The 23,483-nt window shown below is 54.2% G+C and overlaps 1 protein-coding gene across 1 annotated transcript in view; it reads right to left on the reverse strand.

The window, feature by feature from the left end:
* Nucleotides 1-18,374, reverse strand: part of LOC143959408 (disks large homolog 4-like) — a gene marked incomplete in the record, with an annotated part of 327,564 nt that extends 309,190 nt beyond the window's left edge. Inside the window, 1 exon segment of the mRNA XM_077468048.1 lies at nucleotides 18,341-18,374. Within this exon segment, the coding sequence (XP_077324174.1) occupies nucleotides 18,341-18,359 (19 nt within the window).
* Between the last annotated feature and the right edge of the window lie 5,109 nt (nucleotides 18,375-23,483).

A 23,483-nucleotide genomic window follows, 5' to 3' on the forward strand; every position in this document is an offset into this window, starting at 1 on the left:
CCTCCATCTAGGTTACCCGCTCCTCTCCACATCTACCGGGTAAGGCTGACTTGGTTGGGGGCTTCCTTGTTGCCCTCCATGTGTTTGGCCGGCTCCTGCCCTTGCTTTGGCCCTTGCTGTATGACCCCAGATCTAGGTTGTCCACTCCTCTCCACAGCTCCGGGTAAGGCTGACTTGGTTGGGGGCTTCCTTGTTGCCCTCCATGTGTTTGGCAGGCTCCTCTCCTTGTTTTGGCTCTTTCTGTATGACCCCCCGATTTAGGTTGCCCGCTCCTCTCCACATCTCCCCAGTAAGACTGACTTGGTTGGGGGCTTCCTTATTGCCCTCCATGTGTTTGGCCGGCTCCTCCTCTTGTTTTGGCCCTTGCTGTATGACCCCCCGATTTAGGTTGCCCGCTCCTCTCCACAGCTCCGGGTAAGGCTAACTTGATTGGGGGCTTCCTTGTTGCCCTCCATGTGTTTGGCCGGCTCCTCCTCTTGTTTTGGCTCTTGCTGTATGACCCTGATTTAGGTTGTCCGCTCCTCTCCACATCTCCCGGGTAAGGCTGACTTGGTTGGGGGCTTCCTTGTTGCCCTCCATGTGTTTGGCCGGCTCCTCCTCTTGTTTTGGCTCTTGCTGTATGACCCTGATTTAGGTTGTCCGCTCCTCTCCACATCTCCCGGGTAAGGCTGACTTGGTTGGGGGCTTCCTTGTTGCCCTCCATGTGTTTGGCTGGCTCCTCCCCTTGTTTTGGCTCTTGCTGTATGACCCCATCTAGGTTGCCCGCTCTTCTCCACAGCTCCGGGTAAGGCTGACTTGGTTGGGGGCTTCCTTGTTGCCCTCCATGTGTTTGGCCGGCTCCTCCCCTTGTTTTGGCTCTTGCTGTATGACCCCATCTAGGTTGCCCGCTCTTCTCCACAGCTCCAGGTAAGGCTGACTTGGTTGGGGGCTTCCTTGTTGCCCTCCATGTGTTTGGCTGGCTCCTCCCCTTGTTTTGGCTCTTGCTGTATGACCCCATCTAGGTTGCCCGCTCTTCTCCACAGCTCCGGGTAAGGCCGACTTGGTTGGGGGCTTCCTTGTTGCCCTCCATGTGTTTGGCCGGCTCCTCCCCTTGTTTTGGCCCTTGCTGTATGACCCCCGATTTAGGTTGTCCACTCCTCCCCACATCTCCCGGGTGACTTGGTTGGGGGCTCCCTTGTTGCCCTCCATGTGTTTGGCTGGCTCCTTCCCTTGCTTTGGCCCTTGCTGTATGACCCCAGATCTAGGTTGTCCGCTCCTCTCCACAGCTCCCCGGTAAGACTAACTTGGTTGGGGGCTCCCTTGTTGCCCTCCATGTGTTCGGCCGGCTCCTCCTCTTGTTTTGGCCCTTGCTGTATGCCCCTGATTTAGGTTGTCCGCTCCTCTCCACATCTCCCGGGTAAGGCTGACTTGGTTGGGGGCTCCCTTGTTGCCCTCCATGTGTTTGGCTGGCTCCTCCCCTTGTTTTGGCTCTTGCTGTATGACCCCATCTAGGTTGCCCGCTCTTCTCCACAGCTCCGGGTAAGGCTGACTTGGTTGGGGGCTTCCTTGTTGCCCTCCATGTGTTTGGCCGGCTCCTCCCCTTGTTTTGGCTCTTGCTGTATGACCCCCGATTTAGGTTGTCCGCTCCTCTCCACAGCTCCGGGTAAGGCTGACTTGGTCGGGGCTCCCTTGTTGCCCTCCATGTGTTTGGCCGGCTCCTCCCCTTGTTTTGGTCCTTGCTGTATGACCTCCATCTAGGTTACCCGCCCCTCTCTACAGCTCCGGGTAAGGCTGACTTGGTTAGGGGCTTCCTTGTTGCCCTCCATGTGTTTGGCCGGCTCCTCCTCTTGTTTTGGCCCTTGCTGTATGACCCCCCCCATTTAGGTTGTCCGCTCCTCTCCACAGCTCCGGGTAAGGCTGACTTGGTCGGGGGCTTCCTTGTTGCCCTCCATGTGTTTGGCCAGCTCCTCCCCTTGTTTTGGCCCTTGCTGTATGCCCCTGATCTAGGTTGCCCGCTTCTCTCCACATCTCCCGGGTAAGGCTGACTTGGTTGGGGGCTTCCTTGTTGCCCTCCATGTGTTCCTCCCCTTGCTTTGGCCCTTGCTGTATGAGCCCAGATCTAGGTTGCCCGCTCCTCTCCACAGCTCCCCCGTAAGACTGACTCCGGGTAAGGCTGACTCGGTTGGGGGCTTCCTTGTTGCCCTCCATGTGTTTGGCTGGCTCCTCCCCTTGTTTTGGCTCTTGCTGTATGACCCCCGATTTAGGTTGCTGTATGACCCCACGCTCCTCCCCACATCTCCCGGGTTACTTGGTCGGGGGCTTCCTTGTTGCCCTCCATGTTTCTGGCTGGCCTTGGTGCTGGTTGTGTTTTTATCACACAACATTATTTTCAATTTTCACATCCCCGGAGAGAGTGAGCGACGTTTAACGAAACGCGTCGAGATCTGTGAAGGAGCTTGATCTATTTAATTTTTTTTATATAATTCTTTATTGTAAAGTGTATGCATCATAACAAACCAACGCAAAGAAAGTCACATCTGGGAAGGCCATAAGAGATCATGTGCAACGGGAGCCAAAGTGCAAACAAAGATCTCAAGAAAGGGCGATCGGCGTTCTTATAGACAGAAAGGGCGATCGGCGTTCCTATAGACAGAAAGGGGCGATCGGCGTTCCTATAGACAGAAAGGGGCGAACGGCGTTCCTATAGACAGAAAGGGGCGATCGGCGTTCCTATAGACAGAAAGGGGCGATCGGCGTTCCTATAGACAGAAAGGGCGATCGGCGTTCCTATAGACAGAAAGGGGCGATCGGCGTTCCTATAGACAGAAAGGGGCGATCGGCATTCCTATAGACAGAAAGGGCGATCGGCGTTCCTATAGACAGAAAGGGGCGATCGGCGTTCCTATAGACAAAAAGGGGGCGATCGGCATTCCTATAGACAGAAAGGGGCGATCGGCGTTCCTATAGACAGAAAGGGCGATCGGCGTTCCTATAGACAGAAAGGGGCGATCGGCGTTCCTATAGACAGAAAGGGCGATCGGCGTTCCTATAGACAGAAAGGGCGATCGGCGTTCCTATAGACAGAAAGGGCGATCGGCGTTCCTATAGACAGAAAGGGGCGATCGGCGTTCCTATAGACAGAAAGGGGCGATCGGCGTTCCTATAGACAGAAAGGGCGATCGGCGTTCCTATAGACAGAAAGGGCGATCGGCGTTCCTATAGACAGAAAGGGGCGATCGGCGTTCCTATAGACAGAAAGGGCGATCGGAGAGAGGGAGCGACGTTTAACGAAACGCGTCGAGATCTGGGAAGGAGCTTGATCTATTTAATTTTTTTTTATATAATTCTTTATTGTAAAGTGTGTATGCATCATAACAAACCGACACAAAGAAAGTCACATCTGGGAAGGCCATAAGAGAGCAAACCAATGTCTTGGGGATGGTGGGGATGGTGGGGATGGCGGGGATGGCGGGGATGGTGGGGATGGTGGACTCTTCCACAAGCTAGGGATACATGCTTTGGCTGTGTTTAGCATGGACTTCTTGTATTTCTTACCGGACATGAGGGTTTAATGGAGAAGTGTTGCCATTGGGTTACCATCTAAGGCCGGGGTCTCCAAACTGCGGCCCCTTTGCTTGCCTTTATCCAGCCCTTTGAGGCATTATTCCTGCCACTGACACCAACAATGGCTCATAATTCCTGCCACTGACACCAACAATGGCTCATAATTCCTGCCACTGACACCAACAATGGCTCATACTTCCTGCCACTGACACCAACAATGGCTCATAATTCCTGCCACTGACACCAACAATGGCTCATACTTCCTGCCACTGACACCAACAATGGCTCATAATTCCTGCCACTGACACCAACAATGGCTCATAATTCCTGCCACTGACACCAACAATGGCTCATAATTCCTGCCACCGACACCAACAATGGCTCATACTTCCTGCCACCGACACCAACAATGGCTCATACTTCCTGCCACCGACACCAACAATGGCTCATACTTCCTGCCACCGACACCAACAATGGCTCATACTTCCTGCCACCGACACCAACAATGGCTCATACTTCCTGCCACCGACACCAACAATGGCTCATAATTCCTGCCACCAACACCAACAATGGCTCATACTTCCTGCCACTGACACCAACAATGTCTCATACTTCCTGCCACCGACACCAACAATGGCTCATAATTCCTGCCACCGACACCAACAATGGCTCATACTTCCTGCCACCAACACCAACAATGGCTCATACTTCCTGCCACCGACATCAACAATGGCTCATACTTCCTGCCACCGACACCAACAATGGCTCATACTTCCTGCCACCGATACCAACAATGGCTCATACTTCCTGCCACCGACACCAACAATGGCTCATAATTCCTGCCACCGACACCAACAATGGCTCATACTTCCTGCCACCGACACCAACAATGGCTCATACTTCCTGCCACCGACACCAACAATGGCTCATACTTCCTGCCACTGACAATGAGGCATAATTCCTTCCACTGGCAAAAAAAAACGGGGCACTATTCCACCCAGTGACACCAACTATTTCTCCCCCTAATACCAAAGATCGCTTACTCCCACTGGTCACAGTCCGGCCCTACTAAAAGTCTGAAGGACCGTAAACTGGCCCTTTCTGGAGGAGGTTTGGAGAACCCCTGCTCTAAAGGTATACCCCCCGTAATGTGGTGAACAATGTCCAGAACTGGGCGCCAGAAAGATCGGACACTCCCAGAATATGTGCAGCAAAGTCCCTCTGCGGGAGCTCCGCCTCCAACAAAGATCACCCTGTGGTGGGAAGAGTCCAGCCAGCACTTAGGGGCATCCTGCACCTTCATTGTGACTATCTAGTAATAGATTTCCTGATATTTGCAAACGATTGCAAAAGTGAGGACGCCAGTCCATTGTTCATCTGAAAAAGTCATGCACAAGGTTCCTTTCCAAGAGGAAATCTGGATCCGGATGAGAGTGAGCATCGAGCAAGACGACGATGTGTGGCGTGACGTCCCCTCTGAGAGACGCGCCTTCTCGTACTGAGCCAATTCTCAAGCAAAATGTTTTCGGGAGCCGGGAGGGAGGTGCGACAATTGCAATTTACACCAAGGGCCCAGAGGTGGAACTTCAGCATTCGCCGACAGGGAAGAGAGGACAGCTGGATCTGTTTCAATGTGTTTGAACATGTGGTCTGCAATCTCAGCTTATGTTTGTGTTCATTTTGGTTTCTATGCTCATTTCACGTGTTCTTCAATTAGCGCACTTTGAATAAAATCTTACGCTTTTCATTTCGTCTTTTTGCATCAACTTATAACCGTGAAGTAAAGCGAGTAGAGGTCACCAATATCCCCGGCTCCATCAATAACCCACCAATCTCTCCGTCTCCATCAATAACCCACCAATATCCCCGTCTCCATCAATAACCCACCAATATCCCCATCTCCATCAATAACCCACCAATCTCTCCGTCTCCATCAATAACCTACCAATATCCCCGTCTCCATCAATAACCCACCAATATCCCCGTCTCCATCAATAACCCACCAATCTCTCCGTCTCCATCAATAACCCACCAATATCCCCGTCTCCATCAATAACCCACCAATCTCCCTGTCTCCATCAATAACCCACCAATCTTCCCGTCTCCATCAATAACCCACCAATCTCCCCGTCTCCATCAATAACCCACCAATATCCCCGTCTCCATCAATAACCCACCAATCTCCCTGTCTCCATCAATAACCCACCAATCTTCCCGTCTCCATCAATAACCCACCAATCTCTCCGGCTCCATCAATAACCCACCAATCTCCCCATTTCCATCAATAACCCACCAATATCCCCGTCTCCATCAATAACCCACCAATCTCCCCATCGCCATCAATAACCCACCAATCTCCCCGTCTCCATCAATAACCCACAAATCTCCCCGTCTCCATCAATAACACACCAATCTCCCCGTCTCCTTCAATAATCCACCAATCTCCCCGTCTCCATCAATAACCTACCAATCTCCCCGTCTTCATCAATAACCCTCCAATCTCTCCGACTCCATCAATAACCCACCAATTTCCCTGTCTCCATCAATAACCCACCAATCTCCCCATCTCCATCAATAACCCACCAATCTCCCCATCTCCATCAATAACCCACCAATAACCCACCAATCTCCCCGTCTCCATCAATAACCCACCAATCTCCCAGTCTACATCAATAACCCACCAATCTCCCCATCTCCATCAATAACCCACCAATCTCCCCATCTCCATCAATAACCCACCAATCTCCCCGTCTCCATCAATAACCCACCAATCTCCCAGTCTACATCAATAACCCACAAATCTCCCCGTCTCCATCAATAACCCAATCTCCCCGTCTCCATCAATAACACACCAATCTCCCCGTCTCCTTCAATAATCCACCAATATCCCCGTCTCCATCAATAACCCACCAATCTCCCAAGCTCCATCAATAACCCACCAATCTCTCCGGCTCCATCAATAACCCACCAACCTTCCCGTCTCCATCAATAACCCACCAATCTCCCCGTCTCCATCAATAACCCACCAATCTCCCCGTCTCCATCAATAACCCACCAATCTCCCCGTCTCCATCAATAACCCACCAATCTCCCCGTCTCCATCAATAACCCACAAATCTCCCAGTCTCCATCAATAACCCACCAATCTCCCCGTCTCCATCAATAACCCACAAATCTCCCAGTCTCCATCAATAACCCACCAATCTCCCAAGCTCCATCAATAACCCACCAATCTCTCCGGCTCCATCAATAACCCACCAACCTTCCCAGCTCCATCAATAACCCACCAATCTCTCCGTCTCCATCAATAACCCACCAATCTCTCCGGCTCCATCAATAACCCACCAATCTCCCCATTTCCATCAATAACCCACCAATCTCCCCGTCGCCATCAATAACCCACCAATCTCCCCGTCTCCATCAATAACCCACCAATCTCCCCGTCTCCATCAATAACCCACCAATCTCCCCGTCTCCATCAATAACCCACAAATCTCCCCGTCTCCATCAATAACACACCAATCTCCCCGTCTCCTTCAATAATCCACCAATCTCCCCGTCTCCATCAATAACCTACCAATCTCCCCGTCTTCATCAATAACCCTCCAATCTCTCCGACTCCATCAATAACCCACCAATTTCCCCGTCTCCATCAATAACCCACCAATCTCCCAGTCTACATCAATAACCCACCAATCTCCCCATCTCCATCAATAACCCACCAATCTCCCCATCTCCATCAATAACCCACCAATCTCCCCGTCTCCATCAATAACCCACCAATCTCCCAGTCTACATCAATAACCCACAAATCTCCCCGTCTCCATCAATAACCCAATCTCCCCGTCTCCATCAATAACACACCAATCTCCCCGTCTCCTTCAATAATCCACCAATATCCCCGTCTCCATCAATAACCCACCAATCTCCCAAGCTCCATCAATAACCCACCAATCTCTCCGGCTCCATCAATAACCCACCAACCTTCCCGTCTCCATCAATAACCCACCAATCTCCCCGTCTCCATCAATAACCCACCAATCTCCACGTCTCCATCAATAACCCACAAATCTCCCAGTCTCCATCAATAACACACCAATCTCCCAGTCTCCATCAATAACACACCAATCTCCCCGTCTCCTTCAATAATCCACCAATATCCCCGTCTCCATCAATAACCCACTAATCTCCCCGTCTCCATCAATAACCCACCAATCTCCCAAGCTCCATCAATAACCCACCAATCTCTCCGGCTCCATCAATAACCCACCAACCTTCCCAGCTCCATCAATAACCCACCAATCTCTCCGTCTCCATCAATAACCCACCAATCTCCCCGTCTCCATCAATAACCCACCAATCTCCCAAGCTCCATCAATAACCCACCAATCTCCCCGTCTCCATCAATAACCCACCAATCTCCCCGTCTCCATCAATAACCCACCAATCTTCCCGTCTCCATCAATAACCCACCAATCTCCCCGTCTCCATCAATAACCCACCAATCTCCCCGTCTCCATCAATAACCCACCAATCTCCCCGTCTCCATCAATAACCCACCAATCTCCCCGTCTCCATCAATAACTCACCAATCTCCCGTCTCCATCAATAACCCACCAATCTCCCCGTCTCCATTAATAACCCACCAATCTCCCAAGCTCCATCAATAACCCACTAGTCTCTCCGGCTCCATCAATAACCCACCAATCTCCCCGTCTCCATCAATAACCCACCAATCTCCCCGTCTCCATCAATAACCCACCAATCTTCCCGTCTCCATCAATAACCCACCAATCTCCCCGTCTCCATCAATAACCCACCAATCTCCCCGTCTCCATCAATAACCCACCAATCTCCCAAGCTCCATCAATAACCCACTAGTCTCTCCGGCTCCATCAATAACCCACCAATCTCCCAAGCTCCATCAATAACCCACCAATCTCCCAAGCTCCATCAATAACCCACCAATCTCTCCGGCTCCATCAATAACCCACCAATCTCCTGTCTCCATCAATAACCTATCAATCTCTCCGGCTCCATCAATAACACACCAATATCCCCCTCTCCATCAATAACCCACCAATCTCCCCATTTTCATCAATAACCCACCAATATCCCCGTCTCCATCAATAACCCACCAATATCCCCGTCTCCATCAATAACCCACCAATCTCCCCGTCTCCATCAATAACCCACCAATCTCCCCGTCTCCATCAATAAACCACCAGTCTCTCCGGCTCCATCAATAGCCCACCAATCTCCCCGTCTCCATCAATAACCCACCAATCTCCCCGTCTCCATCAATAACCCACCAATCTCCCCGTCTCCATCAATAACCCACCAATCTCCCCGTCTCCATCAATAACCCACCAATCTCCCGTCTCCATCAATAACCCACCAATATCCCCGTCTCCATCAATAACCCACCAATTTCCCCGTCTCCATCAATAACCCACCAATCTCCCCGTCTCCATCAATAACCCACCAATCTTCCAAGCTCCATCAATAACCCACTAGTCTCCCCGTCTCCATCAATAACCCACCAATCTCCCGTCTCCATCAATAACCCACCAATCTCCCCGTCTCCATCAATAACCCACCAATCTCCCCGTCTCCATCAATAACCCACTAATCTCCCCGTCTCCATCAATAAACCACCAGTCTCTCCGGCTCCATCAATAGCCCACCAATCTCCCCGTCTCCATCAATAACCCACCAATCTCCCCGTCTCCATCAATAACCCACCAATCTCCCCGTCTCCATCAATAACCCACCAATCTCCCCGTCTCCATGAATAACCCACCAATCTCCCCGTCTCCATGAATAACCCACCAATATCCCCGTCTCCATCAATAACCCACCAATCTCCCCATCTCCATCAATAACCCACCAATCTCCCCATTTCCATCAATAACCCACCAATCTCCCCATTTCCATCAATAACCCACCAATCTCCCCATCTCCATCAATAACCCACCAATCTCCCCGTCTCCATCAATAACCCACCAATCTCCCGTCTCCATCAATAACCCACCAATCTCCCCGTCTCCATCAATAACCCACCAATCTCCCAAGCTCCATCAATAACCCACCAATCTCTCCGTCTCCATCAATAACCCACCAATCTCTCCGTCTCCATCAATAACCCACCAATCTCCCCATCTCCATCAATAACCCACCAATCTCCCCGTCTCCATCAATAACCCACCAATCTCCCCGTCTCCATCAATAACCCACCAATCTCCCCGTCTCCATCAATAACCCACCAATCTCCCCGTCTCCATCAATAACCCACCAATCTCCCCGTCTCCATCAATAACCCACCAATCTTCCCGTCTCCATCAATAACCCACCAATCTCCCCGTCTCCATCAATAACCCACCAATCTCCCCGTCTCCATCAATAACCCACCAATCTCCCCGTCTCCATCAATAACCCACCAATATCCCCGTCTCCATCAATAACCCACCAATCTCCCCGTCTCCATCAATAACCCACCAATCTCCCCGTCTCCATCAATAACCCACCAATCTCTCCGGCTCCATCAATAACCCACCAATCTCCCCGTCTCCATCAATAACCCACCAATCTCCCCGTTTCCATCAATAACCCACCAATCTCCCCGTCTCCATCAATAACCCACCATTCTCCCCGTCTCCATCAATAACCCACCAATCTCCCCATCTCCATCAATAACCCACCAATATCCCCGTCTCCATCAATAACCCACCAATATCCCCATCTCCATCAATAACCCACCAATATCCCCGTCTCCATCAATAACCCACCAATCTCCCCGTCTCCATCAATAACCCACCAATCTCCCCGTCTCCATCAATAACCCACCAATCTCCCCGTCTCCATCAATAACCCACCAATATCCCCGTCTCCATCAATAACCCACCAATCTCCCCGTCTCCATCAATAACCCACCAATCTCCCCGTCTCCATCAATAACCCACCAATCTCCCCGTCTCCATCAATAACCCACCAATCTCCCCGTTTCCATCAATAACCCACCAATCTCCCCGTCTCCATCAATAACCCACCATTCTCCCCGTCTCCATCAATAACCCACCATTCTCCCCGTCTCCATCAATAACCCACCAATATCCCCATCTCCATCAATAACCCACCAATATCCCCGTCTCCATCAATAACCCACCAATCTCCCCGTCTCCATCAATAACCCACCAATCTCCCCGTCTCCATCAATAACCCACCAATCTCCCCGTCTCCATCAATAACCCAAATCTCCCCGTCTCCATCAATAACTCACCAATCTCCCCGTCTCCATCAATAACCCACCAATCTCCCCGTCTCCATCAATAACCCAAATCTCCCCGTCTCCATCAATAACCCACCAATCTCCCCCTCTCCATCAATAACCCACCAATCTCCCCGTCTCCATCAATAACCCACCAATCTCCCCGTTTCCATCAATAACCCACCAATCTCCCCGTCTCCATCAATAACTCACCAATCTCCCCGTCTCCATCAATAACCCACCAATCTCCCCGTCTCCATCAATAACCCAAATCTCCCCGTCTCCATCAATAACTCACCAATCTCCCCGTCTCCATCAATAACCCACCAATCTCCCCGTCTCCATCAATAACCCAAATCTCCCCGTCTCCATCAATAACCCACCAATCTCCCCCTCTCCATCAATAACCCACCAATCTCCCCGTCTCCATCAATAACCCACCAATCTCCCCGTTTCCATCAATAACCCACCAATCTCCCCGTCTCCATCAATAACTCACCAATCTCCCCGTCTCCATCAATAACCCACCAATCTCCCCGTCTCCATCAATAACCCAAATCTCCCCGTCTCCATCAATAACTCACCAATCTCCCCGTCTCCATCAATAACCCACCAATCTCCCCGTCTCCATCAATAACCCACCAATCTCCCCGTCTCCATCAATAACCATCCTGTAGGCAGGTTGAAGTTCTGGCCGCCCGTTTGCACTGCCCAGCCTGGAAACTAAGAGAAGTGTCTTCCCACTGAGGGGAGAAAGAAAGGGAGCCCATAGCACACCCATGTCCCCCTAAAGGCTCATAGCACACCCATGTCCCCCTGGGATCCCACAGCACACAAATGTCCCCCTGGAAGCCCATAGCAAACCCATGTCCTCCTGGAAGCCCATAGCACACCCATGTCCCCCTGGGATCCCATAGCACACCCATGTCCCCTTGGGAGCCCATACCACACCCATGTCCCCCTAAAGGCTCATAGCACACCCATGTCCCCCTGGGATCCCATAGCACACCCATGTCCCCTTGGAAGCCCATAGCACACCCATGTCCCCCTGGGATCCCATAGCACACCCATGTCCCCTTGGAAGCCCATAGCACACCCATGTCCTCCTGGAAGCCCATAGCACACCCATGTCTCCCTGGGAGCCCATAGCACACCCATGTCCCCCTGGGATCCCATAGCACACCCATGTCCCCGTGGAAGTCCATAGCACACCCATGTCTCCCTGGAAGTTCATAGCACACCCATGTCCCCATAGAAGCCCATAACACACCCATGTCCGCCTGGGAGCCAATAGCACACCCATGTCCCCCTGAAAGCCCATAGCACACCCATGTCTCCCTGGGAGCCCATAGCACACCCATGTCCCCCTGGAAGCCCATAGCACACCCATGTCCCCCTGGAAGCCAATAGCACACCCATGTCCCCTTGGGAGCCCATAGCACACCCATGTCCCCCTAAAGGCTCATAGCACACCCATGTCCCCCTGGGATCCCACAGCACACCCATGTCCCCTTGAAAGCCCATAGCACACCCATGTCCTCCTGGAAGCCCATAGCACACCCATGTCCCCCTGGGATCCCATAGCACACCCATGTCCCATTGGGAGCCCATAGCACACCCATGTCCCCCTAAAGGCTCATAGCACACCCATGTCCCCCTGGGATCCCATAGCACACCCATGTCCCCTTGAAAGCCCATAGCACACCCATGTCCTCCTGGAAGCCCATAGCACACCCATGTCCCCCTGGAAGCCCATAGCACACCCATGTCCCCCTGGAAGCCCATAGCACACCCATGTCCCCCTGGGATCCCATAGCACACCCATGTCCCCCTGGAAGCCAATAGCACACCCATGTCCCCTTGGGAGCCCATAGCACACCCATGTCCCCCTAAAGGCTCATAGCACACCCATGTCCCCCTGGGATTCCACAGCACACCCATGTCCCCTTGAAAGCCCATAGCACACCCATGTCCTCCTGGAAGCCCATAGCACACTCATGTCCCCCTGGGATCCCATAGCACACCCATGTCCCATTGGGAGCCCATAGCACACCCATGTCCCCCTAAAGGCTCATAGCACACCCATGTCCCCCTGGGATCCCATAGCACACCCATGTCCCCTTGAAAGCCCATAGCACACCCATGTCCTCCTGGAAGCCCATAGCACACCTATGTCCCCCTGGAAGCCCATAGCACACCCATGTCCCCCTGGAAGCCCATAGCACACCCATGTCCCCCTGGGATCCCATAGCACACCCATGTCCCCCTGGGATCCCATAGCACACCCATGTCCCCCTGGAAGACAATAGCACACCCATGCCCCCTGGAATCCCATAGCACACCCGTGTCCCCCTGGGATCCCATAGCACACCCATGTCCCCCTAAGATCACATAGCACACCCATGTCCCCCTGGGAGCCCATAGCACACCCATGTCCCCTTGGGAACCCATAGCACACCCATGTCCCCCTGGAAGCTCATAGCACATCCATGTCCCCCTGGAAGCCCATAGCACACCCATGTCCCCTGGAAGCCCATAGCACACCCATGTCCCCCTGGAAGCCCATAGCACACCCATGTCCCCCTGGGAGGCCATAGCACACCCATGTCCCCGTGGAAGCCCATAGCACACCCATGTCCCCCTGGGAGCCCATAGCACACCCATATCCTCCTGGAAGCCCATAGCACACCCATGTCCCCTTGGGATCCCATATCCCATAGCACACCCATGTCCCTCTGGAAGCCCATAGCACACCCATGTCCCCCTGGAAGCCCATAGCACACCCATGTCGCCCTGGGAGCCCATAGCACACCCATGTCCCCCTGGAAGCCCATAGCACACCCATGTACCCCTGGGAGCCCATAGCCCACCCATGTCCCCCTGGGATCCCATAGCACACCCATGTCCCCCTGGGAGCCCATAGCACACCCATGTCCCCCTGGGAGCCCATAGCACACCCATGTCCCCCTGGAAGTTCATAGCACATCCATGTCCCCCTGGGATCCCATAGCACTCCCATGTCCCCCTGGAAGCCCATAGCACACACATGTCCCCCTGGGAGGCCATAGCACACCCATGTCCCCCTGGAAGCCCATAGCACATCCATGTCCCCCTGGGAGCCCATAGCACACCCATATCCTCCTGGAAGCCCATAGCACACCCATGTCCCCTTGGGATCCCATTGCACACCCATGTCCCTCTGGAAGCCCATAGCACACCCATGTCCCCCTGGAAGCCCATAGCACACCCATGTCGCCCTGGGAGCCCATAGCACACCCATGTCCCCCTGCAAGCCCATAGCACACCCATGTCCCCCTGGGAGCCCATAGCCCACCCATGTCCCCCTGGGATCCCATAGCACACCCATGTCCCCCTGGGAGCCCATAGCACACCCATGTCCCCCTGGGAGACCATAGCACACCCATGTCACCCTGGAAGTTCATAGCACATCCATGTCCCCCTGGGATCCCATAGCACTCCCATGTCCCCCTGGAAGCCCATAGCACACACATGTCCCCCTGGAAGCCCATAGCACACCCATGTCCCCCTGGGATCCCATAGCACACCCATGTCCCCCTGGGATCCCATAGCACACCCATGTCCCCCTGGAAGCCCATAGCACACCCATGTCCCCCTGGAAGCCAATAGCACACCCATGTCCCCTTGGGAGCCCATCGCACACCCATGTCCCCCTGGAAGCCCATAGCACACCCACGTCCCCCTAAAGGCTCATAGCACACCCATGTCCCCCTGGGATCCCATAGCACACCCATGTCCCCTTGGAAGCCCATAGCACACCCATGTCCTCCTGGAAGCTCATAGCACACCCATGTCCCCCTGGAAGCCCATAGCACACCCATGTCCCCCTGGGATCCCATAGCACACCCATGTCCCCCTGGGATCCCATAGCACACCCATGTCGCCCCGGGAGCCCATAGCACACCCATGTCCCCCTGGAAGCCCATAGCACACCCATGTCCCCCTGAGATCACATAGCACACACATGTCCCCCTGGAAGCCCATAGCACACCCATGTCCCCCTGGGATCCCATAGCACACCCATGTCCCCCTGGGAGCCCATAGCACACCCATGTCCCCCTGGAAGCTCATAGCACACCCATGTCCCCCTGGAAGCTCATAGCACACCCATGTCCCCCTGGAAGCTCATAGCACACCCATGTCCCCCTGGAAGCTCATAGCACACCCATGTCCCCCTGGAAGCCCATAGCACACCCATGTCCTCCTGGGAGCCCATAGCACACCCATGTCCCCCTGGAAGCCCATAGCACACCCATGTCCCCCTGGAAGCCAATAGCACACCCATGTCCCCTTGGGATCCCATAGCACACCCATGTCCCTCTGGAAGCCCATAGCACACCCATGTCCCCCTGAAAGCCCATAGCACACCCATGTCGCCCTGGGAGCCCATAGCACACCCATGTCCCCCTGGAAGCCCATAGCACACCCATGTCCCCCTGGGAGCCCATAGCCCACCCATGTCCCCCTGGGATCCCATAGCACACCCATGTCCCCCTGGGAGCCCATAGCACACCCATGTCCCCCTGGGAGCCCATAGCACACCCATGTCCCCCTGGAAGCCCATAGCACACCCATGTCCCCCTAGGAGCCCATAGCACACCCATATCCTCCTGGAAGCCCATAGCACACCCATGTCCCCTTGGGAGCCCATAGCCCACCCATGTCCCCCTGGGAGCCCATAGCCCACCCATGTCCCCCTGGGATCCCATAGCACACCCATGTCCCCCTGGGAGCCCATAGCACACCCATGTCCCCCTGGGAGCCCATAGCACACCCATGTCACCCTGGAAGTTCATAGCACATCCATGTCCCCCTGGGATCCCATAGCACTCCCATGTCCCCCTGGAAGCCCATAGCACACACATGTCCCCCTGGAAGCCCATAGCACACCCATGTCCCCCTGGGATCCCATAGCACACCCATGTCCCCCTGGGATCCCATAGCACACCCATGTCCCCCTGGAAGCCCATAGCACACCCATGTCCCCCTGGAAGCCAATAGCACACCCATGTCCCCTTGGGAGCCCATCGCACACCCATGTCCCCCTGGAAGCCCATAGCACACCCACGTCCCCCTAAAGGCTCATAGCACACCCATGTCCCCCTGGGATCCCATAGCACACCCATGTCCCCTTGGAAGCCCATAGCACACCCATGTCCTCCTGGAAGCTCATAGCACACCCATGTCCCCCTGGAAGCCCATAGCACACCCATGTCCCCCTGGGATCCCATAGCACACCCATGTCCCCCTGGGATCCCATAGCACACCCATGTCCCCCTGGAAGCCCATAGCACACCTATGTCGCCCCGGGAGCCCATAGCACACCCATGTCCCCCTGGAAGCCCATAGCACACCCATGTCCCCCTGAGATCACATAGCACACACATGTCCCCCTGGAAGCCCATAGCACACCCATGTCCCCCTGGGATCCCATAGCACACCCATGTCCCCCTGGGAGCCCATAGCACACCCATGTCCCCCTGGAAGCTCATAGCACACCCATGTCCCCCTGGAAGCTCATAGCACACCCATGTCCCCCTGGAAGCTCATAGCACACCCATGTCCCCCTGGAAGCCCATAGCACACCCATGTCCTCCTGGGAGCCCATAGCACACCCATGTCCCCCTGGAAGCCCATAGCACACCCATGTCCCCCTGGAAGCCAATAGCACACCCATGTCCCCTTGGGAGCCCATAGCACACCCATGTCCCCCTAAAGGCTCATAGCACACCCATGTCCCCCTGGGATCCCACAGCACACACATGTCCCCCTGGAAGCCCATAGCACACCCATGTCCCCCTGGGAGCCCATAGCACACCCATGTCACCCTGGAAGTTCATAGCACATCCATGTCCCCCTGGAAGCCCATAGCACACCCATGTCCCCCTGGAAGCCCATAGCACACCCATGTCCCCCTGGAAGCCCATAGCACACCCATGTCCCCCTGGAAGCCCATAGCACACCCACGTTCCCCTGGGATCCCATAGCACACCCATGTCCCCCTGGAAGCCCATAACACACCCATGTCCCCCTGGAAGCCAATAGCACACCCATGTCCCCTTGGAAGCCCATAGCACACCCATGTCCCCCTGGAAGCCCATAGCACACCCATGTCTCCCTGGGAGTCCATAGCACCCCCATGTCTCCCTGGGAGCCCATAGCCCACCCATGTCTCCCTGGAAGTCCATACCCCACCCATGTCCCCCTGGAAGCCCATAACACACCCATGTCCGCCTGGGAGCCAATAGCACACCCATATCCTCCTGAAAGCCCATAGCACACCCATGTCCTCCTGGAAGCCCATAGCACACCCATGTCCCCCTGGAAGCCAATAGCACACCCATGTCCCCTTGGGAGCCCATAGCACACCCATGTCCCCCTAAAGGCTCATAGCACACCCATGTCCCCCTGGGATCCCACAGCACACACATGTCTCCCTGGGAGCCCATAGCACACCCATGTCCCCCTGGAAGCCAATAGCACACCCATGTCCCCTTGGGAGCCCATAGCACACCCATGTCCCCCTGGAAGCCAATAGCACACCCATGTCCCCTTGGGAGCCCATAGCACACCCATCTGCCCCTAAAGGCTCATAGCACACCCATGTCCCCCTGGGATCCCATAGCATACCCATGTCCCCTTGGAAGCCCATAGCACACCCATGTCCCCCTGGAAGCCCATAGCACACCCATGTCCCCCTGGGATCCCATAGCACACCCATGTCCCCTTGGGAGCCCATAGCACACCCATCTGCCCCTAAAGGCTCATAGCACACCCATGTCTCCCTGGGATCCCATAGCATACCCATGTCCCCTTGGAAGCCCATAGCACACCCATGTCCCCCTGGAAGCCCATAGCACACCCATGTCCCCCTGGGATCCCATAGCACACCCATGTCCCCCTGGGATCCCATAGTACACCCATGTCCTCCTGGGAGCCCATAGCACACCCATGTCCCCCTGGGATCCCATAGCACACCCATGTCCTCCTGGAAGCCCATAGCACACCCATGTCCCCCTGGGATCCCATAGCCCACCCATGTCCCCCTGGGATCCCATAGCCCACCCATGTCCCCCTGGGATCCCATAGCACACCCATGTCCCCCTGGAAGCCCATAGCACACCCATGTCCCCCTGGAAGCCCATAGCACACCCATGTCCCCCTGGAAGCCCATAGCACACCCATGTCCTCCTGGAAGCCCATAGCACACCCATGTCCTCCTGGGATTCCATAGCACACCCATGTCCTCCTGGGAGCCCATAGCACACCCATGTCCCCCTGGGATTCCATAGCACACCCATGTCCTCCTGGGAGCCCATAGCACACTTCTACTACCCTGGAGGTCACTCTCAGTCAACCCTTCCATGCTGTAGCCAAGCTTTGACCTACAAATTGTGTCTTCTCCCCATCTGGCAGGGTAGTGCAATCAGCACCAACATCTGTGAGGGGAGGAATGGGTGTGGGGTCTGCAGGTGGGAAATGTGCCGGTACCTTGTTTCTTGGCTGGCATCTCTCGGCTCCGGGAACTCACTAATCTCCTAATCCCTCAGGAACATCTGCTGGTGGACAATCCGATTAAGAGGAGATTGCCTGGCCTGAGGAATTCTGGGTATTGTGGTCCTGTGATGGTAGGGGCCCCTGTGAGTAGGATGGTGGGGGCCCCTGTGTGTGAGATGATGGGGGCCGCTGTGTGTGGGATGATGGGGGCCCCTGTGTGTGATAATCATACAATGTGGCCATCGCTGGGTCAGATGATGATAAAGAAGACAATCCAATTACCCAACAAGTTCCTTCATCTTCCATAATCCCGGCATGTGGAGGGGGATGGGGGCCACAGATGGCGATCTCAACTGCGATGGAATGTGGTGGCCACAGAGGGAATGTGGGGGGGCCACAGAGAGAGAATATGGGGGGCCACAGAGAGAGAGAGGGAATGTGGGGGCCACAGAGAGGGGATGTGGGGGGGCCACAGAGAGAGAACGTGGGGGGCCACAGAGAGAGAACATGGGGGGCCACAGGTAACATGGGGGCCACAGAAAGGTAACGTGGGGGGCCACAGAGAGGGAACGTGGGGGGCCACAGATGGCGAGCTCCACTGTGAAGGAACGTGAGGGGCCACAGAGAGAGAACGTGGGGGGGCCACAGAGAGGGAACGTGGGGGGGCCACAGAGAGGAAACGTGGGGGGGCCACAGAGAGGAAACGTGGGGGGGCCACAGAGAGGAAACGTGGGGGGGGGCCACAGAGAGGAAACGTGGGGGGGGCCACAGAGAGGGAATACTGGGGGGCCACAGATGGCGAGCTCCACTGTGAAGGAACGTTGGGGGCCACAGAGATAGAGAATGTCGGGGGCCACAGAGAGAGAATGTCGAGGGGCCACAGAGAGAGAATGTCGAGGGGCCACAGAGAGAGAATGTGGGGGGCCACAGAGAGGGAATGTCGGGGGGCCACAGAGAGGGAATGTGGGGGGCCACAGAGAGGGAATGTGGGGGCCACAGAGAGGGAATGTGGGGGGGTCACATAAAGAATGTGGGGGCCACAGAGAGGGGATATGGTGGGCCACAGAGAGAGGGAACATGGGGGGCCACAGATGGCGAGCTCCACTGTGAAGGAATGTGGGGGGGCCACAGAAAGGAAATGTGGGGGGGCCACAGAGAGGAAATGTAGGGGGGCACAGAGAGGGAACGTGGGAGGCCACAGAGAGAGAATGTGGGGGCCACAGAGAGGGGATATGGTGGGCCACAGAGAGAGAGAATGTGGGCGGCCACAGAGATGGGGAACGTGGGGGGCCACAGAGAGAGAATGTGGGGGCCACAGAGATGGGGAACGTGGGGGGCCACAGATGGCGAGCTCCACTGTGAAGGAATGTGGGGGGCCACAGAGAGAATGTGGGGGGCCACAGATGGCGAGCTCCACTGTGAAGGAATGTGGGGGGCCACAGAAAATACATGGGGGGCCACAGATGGCGAGCTCCACTGTGAAGGAATGTGAGGGGCCACAGAGAGGGAACGTGGGGGGCCACAGAGAGGGAACATGGGGGGCCACAGAGAGGGAACATGGGGGGCCAGAGAGAGAGAATGTGGGGGGCCAGAGAGAATGTGGGGGACCACAGAGAGGGAATGTGGGGGGCCACAGAGAATGTGGGGGGGGCCACAGACAATGTTGGGGGCCACAGAGAGAGAATGTGGGGGGCCCCAGAGAGAGAATGTGGGGGCCACAGAGAAAGAATGTGAGGGGCCACAGAGAGAGAATGTGGGGGGCCACAGAGACTGTGGGGGGCCACAGAGAGAATGTGGGGGACAACAGAGATTGTGGGGGGGGCACAGAGAGAGAATGTGAGGGGCCACAGAGAAAGAATGTGAGGGGCCACAGAGAGAGAATGTGGGGGGCCACAGAGAGAATGTGGGGGACAACAGAGATTGTGGGGGGGGGGCACAGAGAGAGAATGTGGGGGGCCACAGAGAGGGAAATCTTCCACTGGAGTCAATGATAAATATTGATCAGTGATATCATATATCTGTGTCAATGATGAATATTGATTGGTGATATCTTATATTGGTGTCAATGATAAACATTGATTAGTGATATCCTATATCGGTATCAATGATACATATTGATTGGTGATATCCTATATCAGTATCAGTCATACATATTGATTGGTGATCATAGTGATCATCAGTATCAGTCATACATATTGATTGGTGATATCCTGTATCAGGGTCAATCATACATATTGATTGGTAATATCCTGTATCAGTCAGTATCAGTCATACATATTGATTGGTGATATCCTGTATCAGTATCAGTCATACATATTGATTGGTGATATCCTGTATCAGGATCAGTCATACATATTGATTGGTGATATCCTGTATCAGGATCAGTCATACATATTGATTGGTGATCATAGTGATCATCAGTATCAGTCATACATATTGATTGGTGATATCCTGTATCAGGATCAATCATACATATTGATTGGTGATATCCTGTATCAGGGTCAATCATACATATTGATTGGTAATATCCTGTATCAGTCAGTATCAGTCATACATATTGATTGGTGATATCCTGTATCAGGATCAATCATACATATTGATTGGTGATATCCTGTATCAGGATCAATCATACATATTGATTGGTGATATCCTGTATCAGTCAGTATCAGTCATACATATTGATTGGTGATATCCTGTATCAGGATCAATCATACATATTGATTGGTGATATCCTGTATCAGGATCAATCATACATATTGATTGGTGATATCCTGTATCGATATAATAAAGCTGTATAGAGTGCAGCTCACAGGAACCTCAGGAGAGAAGGATGCGGTGAAGCGTGAAGATCCTCCTGGCCCCATCCATCCTCCACCAGCATTGAAGAAAGTGACACCCATCCCCCCGTGAAGTGAGGGGGAGGTCCGTATCTACATATGATTGCTGGAGAACACAGAGTCTCACTTCACCGGCTGCAGTGCAGCCTCTGGGAGAATCCTGATAAGGAATTGATTTCCAGATGATAAAGATGATCTTATTTATAAGCTTTTTATGGAAACACTGCGAAGCGTCGTGTGAGGAGGGGGTGGGTGTTCCTGGCAGGTGGGCGGCAGCAGACGGCGAAGCGCGCTCTACTTCTCCTATTCATGGATTCTATACAATGCAGCGGATAGAAATCAGCATGCAGCTCATCGCCGCCTCAGGAGAGAAGATCTGACCCCAACCACAATGTCAGCTTATCGCCATCTATATGCAGTGCAGATAACAGCAGCTGACCCCCAAAATTCCCCCCCTCCCCCAGTGTCAGCTTACTGCCAGTGCACAGTGCAGGTCACAGCCACCTCAGGAGAGAAGATTTCATATACAGGTCACTAAAGGTCACCCTGGGGGAGGCGGAGCTCAATCACAATCCAGAATTATTCTGCTGTCTGCGAGTGTGGAGGGGAGATCACCCTCCACACCCCCCTATATATTCCTATGGAGGATCCACCAGAGGGCGCTCTACACAGAATAACTACACCCTGATCAGAAAGGAAGAGTTCCCTCCAACTCCACACTCCTCCCTATATATTCCTATGGAGGATCCACCAGAGGGCGCTGCACAATGCATTTCTACACCAAGATCATACTCTATATATTCTATATATACTAAGATATCTGCTTCCTTCTTAACATTCTATCGTTACTACGGAGGAGTGCGGGGTGTAGGGAGAGGAGTGCGGGGTGTAGGGAGAGGAGTGTGGGGTGTAGGGAGAGGAGTGCGGGGTGTACGGAGAGTAGTGCGGGGCGTACGGAGACGTCCTCTACTCTCTTCTCATTCTATCATTACTACGGAGGAGTGCGGGGTGTAGGGAGAGGAGTGCGGGGTGTAGGGAGAGGAGTGTGGGGTGTACGGAGAGGAGTGCGGGGTGTACGGAGAGGAGTGCGGGGCGTACGGAGACGTCCTCTTCTCATTCTATCATTACTAAGGAGGAGTGCAGGGCGTACGGAGAGGAGTGCGGGTCGTACGGAGACATCCTCTTCTCTCTTCTCATTCTATCATTACTATGGAGGAGTGTGGGGCGTACGGAGAGGAGTGCGGGCGTATGGAGACGTCCTCTTCTCTCTTCTCATTCTATCATTACTACGGAGGAGTGCGGGGTGTACGGAGAGGAGTGTGGGGCGTACGGAGACGTCCTCTTCTCTCGTCTCGTTCTATCATTACTAAGGAGGAGTGCGGGGCGTACGGAGAGGAGTGCGGGGCGTACGGAGAGGAGTGCGGGTCGTACGGAGACATCCTCTTCTCTCTTCTCATTCTATCATTACTATGGAGGAGTGCGGGGCGTACGGAGAGGAGTGCGGGGTGTACGGAGAGGAGTGCGGGGTGTATGGAGAGGAGTGCAGGGCGTACGGAGACGTCCTCTTCTCTCTTCTCATTCTATCATTACTACGGAGGAGTGCGGGGTGTACGGAGAGGAGTGCGGGGTGTACGGAGAGGAGTGCGGGGTGTACGGAGAGGAGTGCAGGGCGTACGGAGACGTCCTCTTCTCTCTTCTCATTTTATCATTACTATGGAGGAGTGCGGGGTGTATGGAGAGGAGTGTGGGGCGTACGGAGACGTCCTCTTCTCTCTTCTCATTTTATCATTACTATGGAGGAGTGCGGGGCGTACGGAGAGGAGTGCGGGTGTACGGAGACGTCCTCTTCTCTCTTCTCATTTTATCATTACTATGGAGGAGTGCAGGGCGTACGGAGAGGAGTGCGGGGTGTACGGAGAGGAGTGCGGGTGTACGGAGACGTCCTCTTCTCTTTCTATCATTACTATGGAGGAGTGCGGGGCATACGGAGAGGAGTGCGGGGAGTACGGAGACGTCCTCTTCTCTCTTCTCATTTTATCATTACTATGGAGGAGTGTGGGGTGTACGGAGAGGAGTGCGGGTATACGGAGACGTCCTCTTCTCTTTCTATCATTACTATGGAGGAGTGCGGGGCATACGGAGAGGAGTGCGGGGAGTACGGAGACGTCCTCTTCTCTCGTCTCATTCTATCATTACTAAGGAGGAGTGCAGGGCGTACGGAGAGGAGTGCGAGCTGTACGGAGAGGAGTGCGGGTGTACGGAGAGGTCCTCTTCTCTTTCTATCATTACTACGGAGGAGT

Source organism: Lithobates pipiens, unplaced genomic scaffold (assembly GCF_037356315.1).
Source record: "Lithobates pipiens isolate NorthernLeopardFrog02 unplaced genomic scaffold, aLitPip1_a1.2 Scaffold_73, whole genome shotgun sequence".
In the NCBI taxonomy this organism is placed as follows: domain Eukaryota; kingdom Metazoa; phylum Chordata; class Amphibia; order Anura; family Ranidae; genus Lithobates; species Lithobates pipiens.